The sequence below is a fragment of the Denticeps clupeoides genome, chromosome 3, assembly GCF_900700375.1.
Source record: "Denticeps clupeoides chromosome 3, fDenClu1.1, whole genome shotgun sequence".
In the NCBI taxonomy this organism is placed as follows: domain Eukaryota; kingdom Metazoa; phylum Chordata; class Actinopteri; order Clupeiformes; family Denticipitidae; genus Denticeps; species Denticeps clupeoides.
The window spans coordinates 19,330,644-19,352,213 of NC_041709.1; the positions used below are offsets into that span (position 1 = coordinate 19,330,644).

At 42.9% G+C, this 21,570-nt stretch overlaps 1 protein-coding gene, 1 non-coding gene and 1 pseudogene across 7 annotated transcripts in view; all 3 read left to right on the forward strand.

The window, feature by feature from the left end:
* The window catches only part of cdk5rap2 (CDK5 regulatory subunit associated protein 2), a 33,092-nt gene extending 11,879 nt beyond the window's left edge, over nucleotides 1-21,213 (forward strand). For 3 of the 6 annotated variants that reach the window (XM_028974609.1, XM_028974615.1, XM_028974610.1), the window contains 26 exons: nucleotides 1,166-1,288; nucleotides 1,374-1,480; nucleotides 1,781-1,858; nucleotides 3,030-3,098; nucleotides 3,182-3,309; nucleotides 3,459-4,032; nucleotides 4,282-5,782; nucleotides 7,774-7,857; nucleotides 8,180-8,522; nucleotides 8,671-8,894; nucleotides 9,020-9,068; nucleotides 9,695-9,835; nucleotides 10,335-10,492; nucleotides 11,685-11,939; nucleotides 12,045-12,170; nucleotides 12,665-12,781; nucleotides 12,890-12,995; nucleotides 13,947-14,062; nucleotides 14,258-14,389; nucleotides 14,484-14,549; nucleotides 16,245-16,435; nucleotides 17,042-17,161; nucleotides 18,755-18,893; nucleotides 20,037-20,083; nucleotides 20,595-20,640; nucleotides 20,786-21,213. In XM_028974609.1, coding sequence (XP_028830442.1) covers nucleotides 1,166-1,288; nucleotides 1,374-1,480; nucleotides 1,781-1,858; nucleotides 3,030-3,098; nucleotides 3,182-3,309; nucleotides 3,459-4,032; nucleotides 4,282-5,782; nucleotides 7,774-7,857; nucleotides 8,180-8,522; nucleotides 8,671-8,894; nucleotides 9,020-9,068; nucleotides 9,695-9,835; nucleotides 10,335-10,492; nucleotides 11,685-11,939; nucleotides 12,045-12,170; nucleotides 12,665-12,781; nucleotides 12,890-12,995; nucleotides 13,947-14,062; nucleotides 14,258-14,389; nucleotides 14,484-14,549; nucleotides 16,245-16,435; nucleotides 17,042-17,161; nucleotides 18,755-18,893; nucleotides 20,037-20,083; nucleotides 20,595-20,640; nucleotides 20,786-20,898 — 5,153 coding nt within the window. In that variant the 3' untranslated portion in view covers nucleotides 20,899-21,213. The remainder of the gene's footprint in view (nucleotides 1-1,165; nucleotides 1,289-1,373; nucleotides 1,481-1,780; nucleotides 1,859-3,029; nucleotides 3,099-3,181; nucleotides 3,310-3,458; nucleotides 4,033-4,281; nucleotides 5,783-7,773; nucleotides 7,858-8,179; nucleotides 8,523-8,670; nucleotides 8,895-9,019; nucleotides 9,069-9,694; nucleotides 9,836-10,334; nucleotides 10,493-11,684; nucleotides 11,940-12,044; nucleotides 12,171-12,664; nucleotides 12,782-12,889; nucleotides 12,996-13,946; nucleotides 14,063-14,257; nucleotides 14,390-14,483; nucleotides 14,550-16,244; nucleotides 16,436-17,041; nucleotides 17,162-18,754; nucleotides 18,894-20,036; nucleotides 20,084-20,594; nucleotides 20,641-20,785) is intronic. The other 3 variants (XM_028974612.1, XM_028974613.1, XM_028974611.1) reach the window with 3 other exon arrangements.
* Nucleotides 7,040-7,112, forward strand: trnam-cau (transfer RNA methionine (anticodon CAU)). Its single transcript has one exon. It is a non-coding gene; the product is annotated as a tRNA-Met (tRNA).
* LOC114787222 (uncharacterized) lies at nucleotides 12,328-12,435 on the forward strand (annotated as a pseudogene).
* Nucleotides 21,214-21,570: the final 357 nt, after the last annotated feature.

Here is a 21,570-nt window from a genome sequence, read left to right on the forward strand (position 1 = left end):
TTTTCCCCTGGTGATAAAATCACTGTGAAATAAAACAACATGCCTGTGTCTGTCTGTCCCTCTCTTTTCTGTGCGCACACAGCCTATTTGTTTGTCTATCATTCAGTTCTGCATGGAAAATGCATGCACACACCACCAGTCTTGTTTTGTCTGCCTGTTTTCATTCTCACGCTTCATATCTGGGTGCTTCACTTTTCTGTCTAATGTTGTCATCATCAACCCATCACAACAACATCTCTACTTAACACATTTACATTTTGACATTTACAGCATTTATCTACCTGCATTACAGAACAAGCTCTACTGTCTCATTGTTGCTGTTTGCACTTTGTAATTGTCCACTCATACAAATCCATTGCTTGTAGTATCTATAAAACCATTATTCTGGTTGCTTTAGTGTGTTTAGGCATGTATGTGCTTGTGTACGCATGTGGTTGTCTGTTTGTGGCACTGTGAGGCTTTAATCCTGCCTTACCCATCTGCTTAACATAGCTGTTTCTATGGAGATGACCTCTCACCCCTGGGGTTGAGACATTATAAATAGCTGTTGGGTAAATATGGCCTCGGTCAGTCAGGCAGGATGGCCTCGGTCAGTCAGGCAGAATCTTCAATGTCTGTAATTTATTTATATAATACATATCATAAAAATCAGTTTTTATTTCTCTCCGTTTATTGAAAGTGTCATTTGGAAAAGGCTGTTAAAATGTGATCAATATAACTCATATTTTTCATCATATCATTTTTTATTTGTGTTTTTATGTGTATGACTTAAGTGGATAACTGCATGATTTATTCTACTAAAAGCCTTCTCCCAACTGGCTGTTTGAATGTATTTAAATCCTCTTATGTGACTGTGGCTATGTCCCTCCACTGCTCAATCATTACATTTCATGAGGCAATTTCTAAATCAATGTGACAATGTGTTAAAAAGCTGACATCATATAGTCCAACATAAGGTCAAGACTGCAAATGTACACCATGACTTGCTGATCTTATAAGACAGGTTAACTCTGACCTGTCTGGTCATGGACTTCTGAAGGTGTTTTGTGGTATCTGGCACCAACATATTAGCAGTAGATCATTCTAAAGTCCTGTAAGTTTCATGTGTTTGTGTGTGTATTTATATCCGTGGAGCTTCCACTGTGAACTGTATCTGTGTGCGTAGGTGCAGAGCTACAGAGTTTGCGGGTGGCTCTGGAGGAAGCTCGGCGCTGGAACACATCTCTTCAAGCTCGGCTTGGTCAGATTCAGAGCCGCGGGGGTGGCGTTGGACAGTCTAGTGACACTGGTCAGAACACACACACATGTTAAGCTCTGTTAGTAGCAAATACTTTGCAAAAAAATTAGTAACCTTTTATGATGTTTGTTTATAGCGGACTCTTACATGATTGCTGATCAGACATCTTACATGAGCATCTGCTTGGGAGAGGAACCAAAGGCAGAATTAGATGAGCTGTCTGTATCCCAGCTCAGACTGAAGGTAGAAATACACACAACCACACTCTTAATAAGCAGGCACTTAATTTATGCACTAGTATACAATTAAACCACTTGTATGTGTACATGGATAATATGCTGTAATAGTGTACATATTAGGGCATGTAACAAGATGCTGATATTTAAAGTTTTACTATAAGTCAAGACTATGATGGTATTTTCTCTTATTCATGTTCCACAATTCTGATTAGAAAAAATATTTTACTTGGTTGTATTGATAGAATAACTTCACGAATGCACTGGTTTTATTTCGATATTCTGATACGTTTTGTTTTTCTCTCAGGTGGCTGAGCTACAGGCCTTAAATGCAGAACTTCAGAAAAAAGCAGGGCTTACCACCAAGTTCTCTTCTCATAGCCAGGTGAACTTGAACTCTTTAACATTCACCACTGCTGTGTGTGTGTGTGTGTGTGTGTGTGTGTGTGTGTGTGTGTGTGTGTGTGTGTGTGTGTGTGTGTGTCTGTGTGTGTGTCCACCCAGTAACCTCAACTAACTACCTGTTTGCTGTGCACAGTGGTTATCAGATTTCACATTTCAGTTATTTGTGTTTTAGATGATTTGAAGATTGGCAGGTCTAATCACAACAAAATAAACCCACACATCTGGGCCACAGGTGCTGGAGCCCATCCTGGGTTATTGGGCACATAAATGATGCCGTAGTTGATTGTAGTGGCTAATCCTATCTGATTTAAACTGGCTTCCATACAGAGGCAGTTGCACTAGGGCAAAATAATGGACTGTGATTCTTAATGCACTGTGAGTGCAAACAGCACAGCTATGACACTTGATGCTTCATTACAATAAAGTGAAGCGATTGTCACATGTGATACACAGCAGCACAGCACACGGTGCACACAGTGAAATTTGTCCTCTGCATTTTACCCGTCACCCTGAGTGAGCAGTGGGCAGCCATGGTAGGCCCCCGGGGAGAAGTGTGTGGGGACGGTGCTTTGCTCAGTGGCACCTCAGTCGAACCGTCAACCTTCTGATTACGGGGCCGCTTCCTTAACCGCTAGGCCACCACTGCCCCACAATGCTGTGAATATGGCTGCATTTAAAACAGAATGTCATACCTTGTCATACTTTGCTGTTTTGGTCACTATTGGTCTCTATTCCATATCTGCAGAGGAAGTCTGCAGATATGTCTATTCCTATTAAAACTATATTTCAGTTTAGTTTAGTTCCATTGTACATTTGTCCATTTTATAGCCTAATAAATTAGGCTAAACTTTTTCTCTGAGGTGTGTGTGTGTGTGTGTGTGTGTGTGTGTGTGTGTGTGTCTTTACCTACATGTTTCTTCCTACTATCTTTCCTAACCTCCTTGTTCTTTGGTCTCTCTGTCTCATGGCTGCTTTTTCTTACCCATGATCACCTTACAGTCACTTTGTTGTGCCCAGTTCATTGCAGTGTGTGTGTGTGTGTGGCAGCACATGCATACTTTTCTGTGTTTTATGTTCTTTTTCTTCATGCCGTTTTTATGTTTATATTCTGAAGTCGTGCATGTCTGTCACCACCCATCCCATTACTATAGCACCTATCAAGTTCTGAGATGCTACACACAAATGGAGAGAGGATGACTGATATTTCAACACAAACAGAGGTAAGAGGCGATACAGACACAAATATGTGCATAATTTGATACATTTTTAAATATCTTTTGTCAATGATTTTGTGTGTGTACAGTTTATAGATACCTCACAGACATCTGAGGAGGGTGATGTTGGGGTTCTACATGGGCCACGGGATCAGGACCGGGTCATTTTGAGATCACTGCTCTCGGAGTGTGGAGTGGAGACCCTTTCTCAGCTCAGGTCAGCCTCATATTCGATTATGATACATAGCTGGATCTGCATCCTGTCAGATATTTGTAATGGTTCAGCTTTATCCACAATGAGAATATGTTAATATGTGTGTTTGTGTGTGTGTGTGTACGTGTTTGTGTCTATGTGTGTCATCACAGAGATGTGATGACTCAGCTGCATGCAGAGACTGACAATTTACGGATGCGTCTAAAGGATCAGCGATTGTCAGAGAAGAAGCAATTTGCTGAGAGTTCCAGTGACAGCGACTGCCAGACTGACCTCAGAAACACAGTTCGGCATCTGCGACAGGAGGCCAAGGGTCACAGAAAGGTCATATGTCTGCTGAAGGAACAGCTACAGCACAGCACATCACCAGGGTGCGCAACCTTTGACCCAGAGCTTATAGTTACCATGGCACGGGAGATGGAAAGACTGAGGGAAGAAAACGAAGTTGTCCAGAGACGAGCGCATACCTTGGAAGGCAAACTACATGGACAAGACCGAGGACAGAAGAAAAAGATGAGGGAGAAAGAAGGGGAGATGGAGAAAGAGGTGGAGAGTGGAACTGGGAAGAAGAATGAAAATGCAACAAAGGAACAGTTGAGAAGAGAGAGGGATGAAAAGGAGACAGATACTGTTACCAGTGAGAAAAAGAACAAAGACGATGAGACCAACTCCTCACAGAGCAGTTCCAACAAATGGACACAGCACCACCATATGGCCAGACATGCAGTAAGAGCATTAGTCAGTTACAATTGTTTTTAGAATTTGATGTCACATAAACTTTGAAAAAGCATTATATTAATTTTTTGCCCATATCCAGTCTTGTTTGATCTGTAGTGTAAAGTGACTCAAAATAATCAATTGTTAATTTTTCTAAGTGAATTCAAAACATGCATCTTAAAATTGAAACAACAATACCATACCAATACCATACTGTACTGCAGCACAGACAGTAAATGTTGTTCTTTTGTTCTGCAGGCTTATGTAAAGTCCAGACTTCCTGTGCCTGTTAGGCCTACCAAGCACATGAAACAGGATGTGTACGATGAGTTGGTGAGTGACAGGACGAAATATCCCCATCCCTACCCCTGTCACGCGGCCATACCCGAGGCTGAGGAGCAGAAGAAGCTACACTGCACTAGCCCCGCCCAGTCAGACAGTACCAGCAGCACTCTCTCCAGAGAGAAAGCTGACATGCAGCATGATGGGGCTCGATCAGCAGAACTGGAAGCCCAGCTGGCGCTAATGCAGCAGGAGTGTGAGGAGAAGGAGGACATTCTTTGTCAGAGGATGAAACAGTGGAAGGAGCTGCGGGCAGAGATTCAAGAGAAGGACAAGCTCGTTCTTCAGTACCAGCAGGCCCTGCAAGCAGCCGAATCCACAATCGCTTACCTGACGGCATGCAGTCTGGATTCAGAGAGGGGTGTAGGTGTCTCTGAGAAGCAGAGCCAGAGTGTTCAGACAGAGTCAGGGGGGCTCGGGGCCACGCTTTTGGAATGTGTGAGTACAGCTGAAGCTGCCATTGCTGATCTGAGTATCGTTAAGTCTGATGAAGGAGTGGAGGGAACACATGCACTTTGTGACAGGCTTGAAAGGCTTCTACAGGAGGTAAGTGCCCTGAAGGAACCCCAAGAGCTTCAGAGGACAATGCAGGACCAGAGCCAGCTGAGCGCTGAGCTGCACAAGAGACTCAAGGCTGCAGAGGCCCAAGTCAGTACTAAAGGTGATGTGGCTGGAATTGATGTAGAACACACAACTGATGCTAATATCCTTCAGGCAAGCAGCTGCCATATCGGAAACTCCAAATCACAGGCCAATGCTAGAGAAATCAGTATGTCTAATTCCAACCATGACGGTCTGTCTGAACATGGCATCTCTGTGAATAGTACACTGCTGTCACCTCAAAGGGAAGGTCTTGCCAATATAAAGCGACATACTATGCAACCAAAAGCATCCGGCACTCCTGTGAAAATGGGCAACAATATTGAGGAGCTATCAATAGCCAACGAGCAACTGAGTGAGTGTTTGAGGGCAACAGAAGGTGCTGTAGAGGCGCTGATCACCTGGTGCTCCAGCCATCACCTTGCTGACCCTTTTGACTCACATCCAGGCTCAGTAAATGCATTTTTATGGAAGCAGATGGACCATCTCTTCCATGCTCTGCAGCAAAGAAACACGCATGTTGTTGACCACGCCCCCTCACTCGACAGTCAGTCCAAATTTGCCCAGGTACTGTGTAGCCTATCCCCTGGTAGATCAAAATTGAACACATCTGGAGTAGCCAGACTGGAATCTATTCGGAAGAGTCAGAAGAGAGACATGCCTTCTTCTCCAAGCCCTACCCCTCAGGACCTCCACCACAACCTGCTTCTGCTGCTGCAGCTGTTCCGTGAGCGTGCTCAGAAAGCGTGCGAGTTGGAGGAGCAGCTCAGTTCCATGCAGGAGAATCAACATGCTGCTCACACATTCACCCAGAGGGGTAAGGGCCGCATACACACACACACACACACACACACACATTTCTTTGACAGTCAGTAGACTGACAGTCAGCCCTACTTACGTTATTTTATCTGGTGATGTCGTCTGGTAACTAGTAAAAGGCTTTTTTTTCACTCATTGACAAGATTTACGCCCTGGCTAGATTCACTCAGTGGTTTGAAAGTGGGGTTCCATATGTTTCTGTAGCTTTTGATATTTTGTTGGATGGAAACAATGTTTCGGCAACAATATTCTGAAAGCAGTGAATCCACTTGTGAAATTGAAGTGATTGTCATTGTGAAACTCAGCACAGTTCACACAATGACACGGTTCACACAGCGAAATGTCTCCTCTGCTTTTAAGCCATCGCGATTGGTGAGCAGAGGGCAGCCATGAGAGGCACCCGGGGAGCAGTATGAGGGGACGGTGCTTCTGACAACAGGTCCATTTCCTTAACCGCTAGGCCACCACTGCCCTATTCTCTGCATTGGTGCCCAGGGAGCAGTGTGTGGGGGCGGTACTTTGCTCAGAGGCACCTGGCTGGGCTTGAACCACCAACATCTGAGTTAACATGCTTGAACAAGATCACACCACAGAATGGGTTTTTGTGTGTGCATTTGCATTATTTTCTCTGAAGCCAAATGGCTGTGTTACTCAAAAGTTGTGTGACAAGCTTGCAGTGCACTCACAACACACTGGATTCTCAAATACTAATCGATGCTAAAAGTTCATATTGATTTCGATATCAATTGGCACTGGTATCGATACTTAAATTCCAGTTTTGAATCTCCGGGATAACAGAAATTGCTAGCAGACTACAACAATTTTCAACAGTCATTGCAGTGGGCACCTCTCCCCCAGCTACCCATAAAATATTACAAGCAAGAGCACTGTCTGGAAGTATTTCGTATATCAACCAGATGAACAGCGAAAGATGTGGACAAGCCTGTTTGCAAGAAGGACAGATTTCGCAAAGCCTTCGAAACAACATCACTCCTAATTATATGAGTTTCGTTAGGGAAGTATAGTTGTTGTTTAAACATAATATGAACATTTTAATTGTGACTGTAAGTTAGCTATAAGAAATGCTGTGTCGTAGCTTCTCTCTCCGTGGTTTACAATTGTCTAATTGCACAACGTGCATATATTTTTCTCTTCTGCACAATGAGGTTTTAAAGATTTACACACTTAATAAAATGTCATTGTCAAATACATTTAATCAAATACATTACTTTTTTGTTGATATATGGATATATAGGTCTTGTTAGCACAGTAGGTAGTGCGTCAGTCTCATAATCTGAAGGTCGTGAGTTCGATCCTTACACAGGGCAGTGTTTCATTCATATTCAACACTGCATAGGACAGAACACTAATACACTCCTGCACTTTCAAACAACTTCTGGACTCACATACGGAACATTTGCACATCTTCACACCACTACAAATATTTCTGTATAAGCATTGAAGTCATTTGCACACTTTCACTTTACACATTTGCATATCTTCACTATACATAAATATTTTACTAAAAATATTTTCCTACTCGTTACATATAATTTATGTTTAAAAACATACATTTGTAATATTTGTTTATATTTCCAATATTTACATATTTGTAATACTTCAATATTTGCCATATTTGTAATATTGAGGACAATAGCAGTCTCACAAGCATTTCACTGCATATCATACTGTGTATTTTAAAAATGATTTGTCATGGGTTATATATGGGTTAGATTCTCACCTATTAATTAGTTTGTGTTGTAGTTATGGCCTTCTCTGAATTCTGAAGAGAATTTTTTTCTATTCAATTATGTAATATCCGTGTAGGCCTCAGAGCTGGATTTGTTTATTTATTGACACTTTATTTTTAATGAGAAATAGATGCTTATTTTCTTATTTTGGGACTTTATTGGAGAATAAAAAACAAAACGGAGAACTGGGAGCGAGGAAGTCCAACCGGCTCTCTCTAATTGTCAATGTTGCTCATAGCTCCCTCCACAGTTGGGGAGGAGAAGGTTCAGGACCAGGGCTATGAGACCAGTGGTCGCAGTGAGCAGGAGGCCAGCAGCACAGGTACACAGCGTTACCTCTGGAAAGACCGTACCAGCAGTGGCAGGCTGTCAGGCTTTGCATGGAGCCTGAGGTTTCACCAGCATGCTGAAAGCTGATTGGCTCACTAACAAGATATGATCAGTTTAGAAGCTTCTGATTGGACAATCACTCATGTTTTGACTCGTGCATGAACAGGACTGCTGTATGTAATAATTCTTCTCCTGCTCAGTGTTTGGGTGAGCTCACAAGCATGTGTGTGAGGCGTATGTGCAATTTTCTCAGAAGTTGAAGATGTGCAATGTATTTTCAGCCAGTAATGCTGTATGTGTATTTCTTTGGTCAGATGCAGATGTTGTGTTGGACACCACACCCTCCAGCCCTTCCTATCCCAGTTCTCCTGGTCTCAGCCTGACTCCACGGCCTTCTGACCTCAGTGACCCTGCCGCTGATGCTGCTCTGCTTAGGCAGCAGCTTGCACAGCTCAGGAGTCAAGTTGAGAGCCAGCAGAAGGTCATCCAGCACCTCCAAGGGCTTCTGCAGAAGTCACCGCTTTCTGTGAGAGAGCGAGATAGAGTCCAGGTAGAGGTGGAGGATAAGAAAGAGATGACCAGAGAGCTGGAGAGAGAGAGAACACTCAACAGGAGTGCTAGCCTGCCACTCCGCAGCCAATCAGCTTCACCCTCCAGGTTTATTACCCCCTAAAAGCATAAACATTACTGTCACTGCTTTAGCTGTAAGCAAGAACTAATGTACCATCACTCTTCATTCTAACATTTTCACATGTTCAATATGATGTGTCTGTATTTTCTAAGCTCTGTTTCTGTCTTCCTGAAGGATTGAGTCTCTGGTACAGTCTCAGGCTCGTGAATTGTGTGAGTTGAGGCAGCAGATCCGTGTGAGCGGGGTTCTGGGAGCAGAGCAGAGGCGAGTGCTGCTGGATCTCAGAGGGGCCCTGGAGGATTTGGTGCAAGCTACCCAGCAGCATCAGCCTGTCCTGGGCGAGCACATTCAGCAAAGCCTGGACCACAGTTTAGAGCTGCTGGAGCTGCTACAGTCAGGTGTTTCTCACACACACACACACACACACACACACACACACACACACAGCCAGGTACAGATCAGTGGCTTTTAATGTCGAAGGCTGTTCCTTACAGCAAGGTCTCCCATCATCCTCTCATTTCAGGCGATACACTGCATAAAGAAGAGGGGTCCGACATATCCTTACCTCACAGGTGAGATACATTTGTTCATACACACTTAACCGGAAGTAGGATTTCCGTGGTCAAAATCTGAATTGAACATCTTAAAAACATTTACATTGTATGTTCTAGAATTTATTTAATACATTTCTATGTATTCTTTACTTTGGTGGAACTAATATCTGACATAGATTTTACAACCATATATAATTGTACTCTAAGGTACTCTAAGGTGGATTGTCTTGTGCGACAAATTAGTATGAATTAGTGCGTGTTTAGTATGTGTTAGTCCTGACTTTGTGTGCTAGTCGGTAAAGACACATGAGTTGCATATAAAAATTAGCAAAGGCTCATACCCAGTATTGTAAAGTTACCTGGATTTAGCACCCTGTAACAAAATGCCAGTCACATAATAGCAAATAAAAACATACTGTTCCAGTCTGGTAAATGTTGGTACATTTATTATCATTTATTTACTTCGAGGATGTTCGTTTACATCCTTTCTACTTTTTACATTTCTTGAAACCTGCAGAAAATCTCCTAAAGGCTATGATAGATCAGTTACATTATTGATTGTGATGAACATTTACCATATTATGAGTGTTACAATGTGTTGGTGTAAAAAGTGGTTATAAAAGGGTTGTGATTTGGCTGTTCAGTGAGTGCATGTTAGAGTGTGCGAGTGCACAGTGCCTGCGCTCTCAGCTGGAAAGGGAAAGGGAGCAGCATCAGCACCAACTCAATTATCTGGCACAGCAGAACCAGAGGTTGGCCCAAAACACACGACTTCAGCTTGACCTGTGAGTGTGTTTACCTGGGTGTGTGTGTGTGTGTGTATTTGCAGTGTGCTTGCCTCAGTCTCACTATTTTCATGTCAGAATTTTTGCTGGACTCCATTTCCTAAGGGTAGAATCACATGACTTCATCTAGGCTGAGCTGTTGCACACTCCATTGTCCTTATGAAAATTATAGAAAAGGCATGTACGTGAAATTATTCCCTTGGCCCATTAGAGCCCAGCCCAACCTCTATACCTGATTATACCAGATTAATACACTTCCCCAAAAGTACAATAGTTCATTAGTATCCATATACAAAAATGCTACAAAGAAACTGCTTGGAAGTAGCCATTGAGATGCTCAATTGAAATTCATTTTGCCCAGCAAGAAAAAAACTGTGGCACATCTCAGTTCTCACAAACATCTGATTTTGTGTGTTTCACCCTCTCATACTTTCACTTTTATTAATATGAGTGTGTCTGTCTGAGTGCTCTCTCTCTCTCTCTCTCTCTCTCTCCATAGTGTGTGCTCTGAGCTGCAGCAGAAGTCCCGTCTCATTCAGTCCCTGCAGGACCAGCTCAGAGTGAAATCTCCCAGAAGCCCACAGGGCTCAGTGTCCAATGGCAACATAACAGCAACCCATCACCACAGCCCCCCCGGTGGCTATAAAGGCTTTCCAGGTACATTCTACAGTTACACATGCAGGGCGGACTGTTCATGGTCATACAGGGTCAAAATGCTGAGATTGCCTATTTGCTGCTGACTATTAAATAATTAAAGGTCTCAATATTGATTATTACTAAGAAAGCCCAACAGAAAAATTTTAGGCTTTTCCCGCCTTATCCAGAAACATATTTTTAGATGTAATTCATGGGTATTTTTATAATAATATTTTTGATCAGGAGGGAAACAATTGTATTATATTCTACCCTGAGTACTTGCTTCAGCAAAACCTGATAACTTTAATCTGTAATCACTAGCTAAAATAGAAAGAAAGGAGGAACTTGCTGTTTGTGTTACATTCTGTGTGAGTCTGTGTCAGTCATGTGGAGGTCAGAAGCTTGTGGAGGAGTTTCTTGATATTGATGGGACAATATCCAACCCCCTGTAAAGACTCTTGTTTTCATCTTAATACTAGTACTTACCTGAAGTGCGTATGTGTGTGCACATGTGTGTGTGGGTTGAAATTCTGGACAGCAGGCTGGTGTCCCATTTCCACTTCGTAGGAATACATTATTCACCAGGCCTATCAGATTTAATTCCTCTACGTGGGTCTCTGTGTGTGTGTGTGTGTGTGTGTGTGTGTGTGTGTGTGTGTGTGTGTGTGTGTGTGTGTGTTTAAACGAGTGATACAGAGAGACTGCTAGCCTAAATGCTCTTTTCCTCAGAACATTGACGAGCATGTGGAGAGTAACAGATAGAACCATTGACACTGACAGGCTAGACTGATGGATTAGCTGTGGTGACAGGTTTGAAATGATTTCTTGAATGTTTTCTCCGCGTTAGGCTTTTGATATTATTACCATTCATTTTATCTCAGTTTTTTTTAGTTTTTGGTGCTTCTGGCATCGCTGTGTGTCAGTGTTCTTTCTAGTCAGCACCAGCTCAGTCTGTGGTAGAGTCTCAGAACATCCCATTAGTTCAGTCCTGGTCTGGTCTGGTGGTGACCTGATGGAGGGAGTTGAGGGGGTTGGGGTTCAGCCTGGAGGCTATCGCAGCAGGTGGAAGAAAGCAGTAAAAGCCCACAGAGATGAAGGTACAAATGCACATTTGTGTCTGAGCCCCTCTGATGTTTCTTTCAGCTCTGGTATACGAACTCGAGTTCATTTGCTGTGGTTAAGTCTTACTTTTGTGATTTTCACCTCTTGGCAGGCGCGAAGCTGGCTAATGGCGTAGCATCTCCAGACAGAGGGGATTCTGGAGGAACAGAGGGGAAACTTTGGTCCCTGCGCCGGGAGAACAGCCGACTTATGGAGCAGCTGAGGTGCAGTGAGGAGCTCAATGCCATGCTACGCAGTGAACTGGACCTTCACAAGAACATCTTCACTCAGAATTCACAAGAATCCAGGTCCAGCTCACAACCTGAGGCAGCACGACATGACACGGCTGGTGGAACCATCAGCACAGGTACTGGCGGATTTGAATGGGTGTGTGGTTGTCTTCACCATGATTGGTGCTGCCTGGAGTACTGTTTTATATTTACTGGTCTGCGTTTACACTACTTTCCCTCAGAACTTTTAGCGGAGCATCTGCAGGAGCTCAGAACACTCCGTCTGCGCCTGGAGGAAACAATACGAACGAATGAGAAACTGAGAGAGCAGCTAGAGAGAAGACTGCTGGAGGCAGAGAGAGATCCAGGTACACACGTGCACATATACAACAACAAACCGAAAATAAAACACAGCAAGATGGTTTTAAGACTGAAATGGAAAATAAAAGTAGCTCCAACCATCAGAGATTCAATCCTGACTTAATGTATCCAGAAAATTGGTCTTCACCATGATATTCACCATTGTAGCTTGGGCTTCTGTTCACAAATCTTTCACCATTTACCAAAGACTTCCGTGGAGAGGGGCGTCAACAAGCTCTCAATATTTTTGGGAGCTCTGTTTTGACCTAAATTTTGGGACAGTGGTGGCCTAGCGGTTAAGGAACCGCTGCTTACTAAGGGTGAGGGTTAAAAGCAGAGGACACATCTCGATGTGTGCACCTGTGCTGTTCTGCAGTGTTTCACAATCACTTTCATATAAAATTTAGACACGGTCATGTCCACGCGTGGAAGTTCTGGGTTAATGTAAAATAAAAAGGGTAGCTTCATCACTGTGCCTCTCTCGCTGCCTCTCACTCTGCAGGGGGTACGAATATCTTCATCGCTGGTCTGGAGGAGCAGGGTCAACTGGCCAGTGAGGTCCGCAAGCTGTGGTCTCACAACCACACGCTCAGAGAGCAGCTGAACCAGGACAGCAGAGGTGAACTTCCTCAAACACACACAATACACACACACATTAGCTAGAATGAAATGTAGGATACAGGAATCTTTAAACCTGCTATTGATTATTATGTGTGTGCGAGTGCAGATAAGCAAAAGGAGAACGAGCGTCTTCGTGAGGCTCTGGCCAGAAGAACGGCAAAACTGGAGCGCAGTCGCAGAGAACACACTCGCCTTCAGGAAAACGTGCACAGGTAACACACTCATCTTCGTAAGCTAGTAACACACAGGTCATCTCTGCTCTGGCGGAGCACCTCATTATTTTATCAGGTGTCAGTAATTGATGTTGGTATCGGGTGTCGCTAATAGCTTGTTCAGTACATGCGTAATTGTGCTTAGTTGGGTTGTAATGATGAGGAGCAGTAGCTGGCTGATGAAGGTTCCGTTTTCAGCTGAAATGCTCGCCTCTTGAATTTTTACGAAACAAATCCAAATGGTGAATTTTGTGAGGGTATGGTCACAAAAAAAAGGATTTTCTCTAAAATGTGTTTTCGGTGCATCCTTGTACATCACACGCCACGTTTGGTCTGAAAGCGGCTTCATATAGCTGAGATTGAGTCGAGTTGAGTCACTGTTGATGTGAACTGGATGACTGAGAGATGAATTTCCAGCTGGTGCTGGTTTAAATTGTGAAACTCATCTGCTTCCACCTTGCCAGGGCGTCCCCTGGTGAGTTACGTGACTCTAATACAGCAGCGCTTTCACAAAAAAAAAACCCTCTGTTGTCCACATAGAGACGCGGAAAATAGAAATGAACCCCTGAAACACCAGATCAGACAGAAATTTTACTGGTTCAGAGAAAACAGGGCCTAAAAGATGTTACCAGTGGAACCTGTTGTGGATCCTTATTTTATCAGAACAACTCAACACCTTGACTACAATTTGAATACAATCCCACGTTGTGATGTTCAGTCATGCTGCAGTGATATCAAACCCTTGCGTCCCTATGGTAGAAGCATGATTTATTGAAGGAAAAATTTAAGCTATATGTTGCATTTGACCGCTATTATTCAGACTGATACTTACATTGAATGTAAGGTATAGTAGCAGTATAGTTGTGCGTAATACGCAAGATAATTATATTGCTACCAATGTTCTTAATGTGTGTTCTGTGTGAAATATTTCTTGTGTTTGTGTATCTGTAGGTTGCAAGATGAACTGAGGCAACAGAAGCAGCATTTCACTGACAGTCAGCAGCTTCTCCAGTCTCTCAGAGTTGAACTTCAGTTACATGATCATATCAGGAACACCAATACCACAGGTAAAGCTAAAAAATATGGGAATGATTTTGCATCTCCATCTAGTTACTGTTAAACAGTCTTATCTTGAGACCAAATGCATGTGAATGTCAGGTCTGTACTGGGTGTTAATGTCAACAGAGTGACATAATGTGTTGTGACGCACACTTGTTGTGCTTGTTAGTGTCTATGGGTATTTATGTTTTTGTATTATTTAGGCACAGGAGAGCAGAGACCTGGTACTGCTGTAGATTTATCAGCACTGCTCAACGAGGTCAGGATCCTCAGAGAACAGCTAGAGAGAAGCATCCGAAACCACACTATCAACATCAACTACCTTTTGCACACAGGTTTATACACACCCAGACACACACTATGAGCTACGTAAAACCAACAAATACACAATAAATGTTTGAAATCCTTTTTTATGGGTTTGTGCTTCAGATGAGAGTGGGAGACCTGATTTACTGCATCCACCATCCCACACAGAAGCCACTCATGATGTATATGGTACAGTAGCATCATTGTCTGTATCTCTGTTCCGGGTTATGTACAGTAAATGAAGTTGTGTGTGGGGAGTGAGACAGATGTTTGGATGTAGGCAGGCTACCAAAGACAATTATGCTGATCAACTGTAGCCAAAATATTAAAATGTACTCAAATGTAAACGCTAAAAAATGTGACTCTTTATAAAAAGCATGTAAGCCACATCCCACTATGGAACAATACCCTATCTGGTAGTTAGCTTGTTTTGAGGTAAGAGCAAACAAAAGAATTGTATTTTAAAAAGCTAATTAGCTGTTAATGGGGCAGTGGTGGCCTAGCGGTTAAGGAAGCGGCCCCGTAATCAGAAGGTTGCTGGTTCAAATCCTCATCTGCCAAGGTGCCACTGAGGTGCCACTGAGCAAAGCACCGTCCCCACACACTGCTCCCCGGGCGCCTGTCATGGCTGCCCACTGCCCACTCAGGGTGATGGGTTAAATGCAGAGGACAAATTTCACTGTGTGCATCATGTGCTGTGCTGCTGTGTATCACATGTGACAATCACTTCACTTTTTTTTTTTTTTTTTATGGTCACACATTATTTGTGGTCATCTTGTTTACAAGCGAGTTCCTTACCCACAAGGCTACTGTTACCCATCTATTGACAGTTGTGCAACCTAGAATACTAGCATGTTAATGCTAACTCAACCAATGGCAAGCATTGGGGTCACAATGTGCTTGGTGAAATTTGGACTTATTTAATTTTTTTATATAATATTCAGAAATCATAGTGTTCTTATAATATTTATGTAGACTGCTCAAAAATAAGACATCCTGAAATACATTGAAATATTCTTATTAAATACTTTGTTCTTTACATAATTAAATGTGCTGAGAACAAGACTCTAATGGTAGTCAGGCTACCTCTGGCGAGCACATGAAGGGCTGTGCGGCTCCCCAAAATGCCCCCCCTTACCATTACTGACCCAGTGCCAAAATGGTCATGTTGGAGGATGTTGCAAGCAGCAGAAGGTTCTCCACAGCGTCTCCAGACTCTGTCATGTCTGTCACATGTGCTCAATGTGAACCTGCTTTCATCTGTGAAGAGCACAGGGTGCCAGTGGCGAATTTGTCAATTTTGTTTACAAAAAAACTCCAGGTTTTCCTTGTACAAAGGAGGTAGTGGTCCTGCTGCTGGGTTGCTGCCCTCCAACGACCTCCTCCACGTCTCCTGATGTACTGGCCTGTCTTCTGGTAGCGCATCCGTGCTCTGGACACTACACTGACTGACAGCAAACTGACTTCTTGCCACAGCTCGCATCGATGTGCCGTCCTGGATGAGCTGCACTACCTGAGCCACTCGTGTGGTTGTAGACTCCATCTCATGCAGCCCCTAGACTGAAATCACCACCAGCATTCAAAAGTGACCAAAACATCAGCCAGAAAGCATAGGAACTGAGAAGTGGTCTGTGGTCTGCAGGACCACGCCTTTATTGGGGATGTCTGGCTAATTGCTACTTGTTGTCTGTTCATCATTTCTACTTGTTGTCTGTTCCATTTACACAACAGCATGTGAAATTGATTGTTAATCAGTGTTGCTTCCTAGTTGGACAGGTTAATTTCACAGAAGTGTGATTGACTTGGAGTAACATTGTGTTGTTTAAGTGTTCCATTTATTATTATGTATATAATAATAAAGCAATGTATATACGTCTGTTCTAGAGAGTGGAAGCTCAGTTGGCAGTGGCTCTCCACCCCCATCTCGACTGGTTCCTGGCCATCGTGTATTTGCTGCACGGAAGGGTCAACACGTCCTTGGCCTTACTGAAGACTACACTGCCCTGCGCACACACCTCACACATGCACACACACTCATTCAACAAATGGAGGCACACACAAGGGACTGCAGCATGGTAAACCTCCAACACTCTGCCCTGCATGTACAGTACTATATAAAAGTCTGTGGCAACCACTAATTTCTTCACATTTCTTCCACTAATTTCTTCACATTTTGCTTGAAAGATGTCAAATTGGCCACTGTGAATTATTGCCTTATGTACCATCATCATGTATTTTTATTTATATGTATATACACACACACACACACACACACACACACATACTGTATATTATATTTCAAGTCAATATTTGGTATTGTATGGTGAATCTAAATCTGACCATGTTTTTCAGGTTTCAAATTTGATAAGTTGCCACTGATTTCCCGCCAAGTTGTGTTATTTGGGCAACATCAGCCAGTTTCCCTAAAGCTCATTAGCCTCATTATTAGCCTCTCTCCTTTAAAGCTACACACGCACCCTGGGGAAATCTCATTACATGGGGATATTAGGGGACCACTAAGACAAAAAAAAAGCAAAAAAGAATAATGTCAGGGAATGGCTTTTTCCAAAGCAAAATAATAAGGAATGAGGCGTTACATACGCTCAGTTCTGTATATATCACACGTACACATGTGTTTGTATCATTCATTTGTGCCTATGTTTGAATGTATACATATACAGGCCCAGTGTATGACACTCTCTGCCAGTGTGAGTAGTATGCATCAAGTGTTGGAGGAGGCAAGTAGACTCCTCAAACTCTTCTGGAAAGTCACCCTCCCTACTGATGCACGTGCCCCTCAGGTACACATACACACGCACACAACACACCAGAGCACACACAATTTCCATTTAACTACAGTCCCTCACAAAAGCCTTGTCACTTGTGTACAAATTGACCTCAAGTGCCACTGAAATATATTTCTAATCAAGATTTTTTATAAGAAATGGCTCATTTTATTTCCAACATCTTTTGTAATAATGTTTCAATAATGTCAAAAAGTGTAATTGTAATATGCAAAGCTTGGTAAAGTCAATTTTTGCAAAGACATAAGTGTTATCGGCGTGTCATATGAGCTTCACCTGTGATTAATAACGGATCAATCAGGTGTCTTGTGTGTATAAAAAGAAGCCCAGTACACTAGACCTTCACATCAACTGCAACTAGACCTCTGCAAACATGCCAAAGATTCACCCTGAGACTAAAGTGTTGATTACCAAGAGGCTGAAGATCCACTGCTGATGTGGCAGACACCTTCAATGTGTCTCAGCGTCAAGTACAGAGGATAAAAAAAAGATTTGAAGAGACTGGAGACGTTTTTGACAAGCCCAGGTCAGGCAGACCCCGCAAGACAACTGCTCGAGAGGACCGTTTGTTGGCTCGAAAATCCAAGGCCAGCCCATGTTCCACTGCAACAGAGCTCCACGAGACCTGGTCACCTGAAGTCCCTGTGTCAACCAGAACAGTTTGTCGGATTCTGTCTCGATGGTCGAATCAGTGCCCAGAAGCCACCACTAAACAAAATACAATTGGAAAAACTGTGTGTGGTCTTTGCCAAGGCCCACAGTCTGCTAAAAGGATGGACTCTGGAAAAGTGGCAGAAGGTGGATTTTTCAGGTGAATCTTCTGTTGAATTACACCACAGTTGCCGCAAATATTGCAGGAGACCTACTGGAGCCCGCATGGATCTGAGATTCACCCAGAAAACAGTGAAGTTTGGTGGCGGAAAAATCATGGTCTGGGGTTACATCCAGTATGGGGGTGTGCGAGAGATCTGCAGGGTAGAAGGCAACATCAATAGTCTGAAATACCAAGAAATCTTAGCAACATTTTATATTCCCAACCATAAAAGAAGTCAAATTCTGCAGCAGGATGGTGCTCCATCACATACTTCCATCTCCACATCAAAGTTCCTGAAGGTGCTCCAGGATTGGCCAGCCCAGTCACCAGACATGAACATCATTGAGCATGTGTGGGGTAGGATGAAAGAGGAAGCATGGAAGACGAAACCAAAGAATATTGATGAACTCTGGGAGGCATGCAAGACTGCTTTCTTTGCTATTCCTGATGACTTCATCAATAAATTGTATGAATCTTTGCCAAACCGCATGGATGCAGTCCTTCAAGCTCATGGAAGTCTTGCCAAAATTTGACCTTTCTGTCTTGATTAAATGATAAATCTTTTTTTTCAATGCAATAAACATCATTTGGTTGGGTTTTAGCTTTCAATATGAGCTATTTCGAACACCAATTGATTAATTTAAATTCAGGTTAATAGCAGGTATTTTTACAAAATAGTTAAGCGACAAGACTTTTGTCAGGGACTGTATAGTTGTCTGGTCATGCTGTATTTGTGTGTTTGTTATGGGGTGTTTAAATGCTTGTCTCTCTCGTAGGATGAGCTGTTGAGGAATGAAATCTCCCGTCTGAAGAGCCGGCTGCTGCAGCAGGAGTCAGTGCTGAGTGGAGCGGTCAGGCGGCTTCACTCCACCAACCAGCTCAAAGAGGGCATGGAGAGGCTCATCATCGATCAGTGTAAGACACACACATTTTTGAAGTGTATTAATACTTGAAAAGTCAGACCAGTCAGTAACCAGTCTGAAGCATCTTTTTTAAAAAGGTTGTAACATTTTCTCAAAGGACACCGCCAGTGCGTCACAGTCCACACACATCATACACATTGCATATTGGCGAAGTCAGCAAAGAAAGTTGGTTTTTGACATGGTCTGTGGCCCAGGGCATCATGGGCGTTGGCAAAAATTATTTATGCAAAAAAAGTGTCCCGCATTGGGGGTTGAGAAAGTTAGCAACTTTAATTGAAAGTGAAATGATTGTCATTGTGAAGCACTGCAGCACAGCACACGGTGACACAACGAAATGTGTCCTCTGCTTTTAACAATCACCCTTGTTGAGCAGCCATGACAGGCACCCCGGGAGAAGCTTGTGGCGATGGTGCTTTGCTTAGTGGGACTTTGTCAGTTTGGGATATAAGTGGGCATAGGTTTGGTACATTTATTTAATATTTCTAAAGATGACCCTCTCAGAATCCAGCTTGGCTAATATGATTCAAACTTCTTTTTTTTTTTTTTAAGCTTTAACACCACTTTCTCTGCACTTTTTGAACATCCATCAATAACCTTACAAGTCCCTTAAGTCCGTAGATCAGTGAACCAGCACTGCCTTACTAATGTTAATCTGACAAATTCACTAGATGAAAATGTATTTAAGAGTGTCAATAAACACTGGTGAGCCAAATCTCCAATTCATGTCTTCAGTTCAAAGCAATGCATCATTACATATACATATTCATAGCTTACTTGAGACCTCTGTTCTTGAGACTTAATATGAACATCTTTCTGGTACATCCCATCGCTTTCCCTTGACGAGGTCTGATAAAAGGGTTACAGGAGCGGATTGCTGAGAATATTATTGTCTGTCAGGTCTCTATGACAAATACAGATGAGTAATGTGATGTCGATTCTAGCCCTAGCATTTTTTGTTCTTAGACTTTTTCTCTTTACCAGGGTCTATAAGTCTTTTTTCCCCTTATGGAAAAAAAAAAGACTTTTCTAAAACTAAGAATCTAAAACTAATCTAATCCTGCAAATCTTAATGGTCCCTTAGAATGATTATGGGGTTTCTAATTATTAACCACAGTCTTTTGGATGTGTTTGGTAGTGTCGATGACCCATGGGATTCTGAAGAAAGCTAGAGGGAACTTGGAGGTGAGTTACTCCGCACATACAGATCATGTTCAGACTACCCACCTCTTTCAAAGATGTTGGATCACTATACAGTTCACGATTCACAACGTTTTGGTGTGATTTGGTCTAAATTGTTCATACTACATGACTGACTGGCAGTGGTAGTGCAGGGGGTGAGAACATGACTTTTCACCCTGACTCCTCTATTAGGTCTCCCAGACAGCCTTCTTAAAAGGAACAAATATGGGTCAAGAAATGAATTGGCCTATATGGGGAGTTTAGGTCTTGTTTAAACCCTTTTCAGTTATTTCATGTCCTTTTCTCTTATTGGCTGGCACTCGTTGGCAACTCAACCAGATACATACTAGATAAATGTTCGCGGATGACAAGTCTCTCACCACATCCACACAAATGGATGATTGGCAATCAAATCGGTCTTAAAATCATGTAGTCTGAACAAGACTCTGCCCTCATATACGCACTCGGCTAAATAAAAGTTGTCCCTCTCTCTGTTTCTCTTTGTCAACATCAGAATCATTTTTTTAGCGTTTTTGGCCTGAGCGGCCTGCCAAGAGAAGGTTAGTGTGTGTGCAGGACTGTTGGGTGTGGCATGTTCAGTGTTGTGTGCACGTCAGCCCGGTTCCGCGGCCCTGCTGTCCTGCATGCTGATTGGACTCCCTTGCCCACTTCATGCTAACTGATGCCTGCCGTGTCTCTTTCTAGGACGTCCCACACAGTACAGAGTGAGGGGTGATCAGACGGGCCTCACCCCCCCACCGGGCTCTCCTACGGGGCCGGACTCTGACCGTGACCATTCTGCCCAGTCCAGCTGTTAGAAGCCGTCTCCCAATAATCCGGCCTTCCTCTTCTGGTCCTTTTTAATGTGGTACCCGTTAATTATTGAGATTATTAGGAGAAAATTGCAAATGCTGTGTTGTTTTTTTGTACAACTATTGTAACAGTCAGGCTGTAAGAATTTGTATTGTTAAAACGTAAAAGAACGTATTTTTGGAAATATTTTGACTGTGTTACAGCACTTTGTCCTGATGTCACTGCCACCTTTATATATGTTTTAGAAAGAGAGATCTTATCTCTGTGTTGCTGTTAATGTGCATTTGGCTCTATTGTACATTAAAATGACAAAACCAAAACTTTGTTGTGATCTCAGTGGAAAGGTGAATGGACCTTTTGGGTGCTAAAGGGGACAGGTAATCTTATTGGGTGTTCCTGGCATGCCATGTTCAGGGTCACGGGCACACAAGGCTTACTGACGTAGGAGCAAAGGACAGCCTGGGTGTTACTCTTACCACTTGAGGTGGTTTGCACCTCTTTATGGTAACACTAGTCCCTCTTTCAACTGGATAATGCACCATGATACAATCAAAAAGCATTCTAGAGTTCAAGATGTCTATCCATCAGATCCCAGTGTGATCAAGTATCTGGGATGTGCAGACTCATGTAGAAAAAGAATCTGTTGGTATTTCACAGGTTCAAAAACCCACAGATCC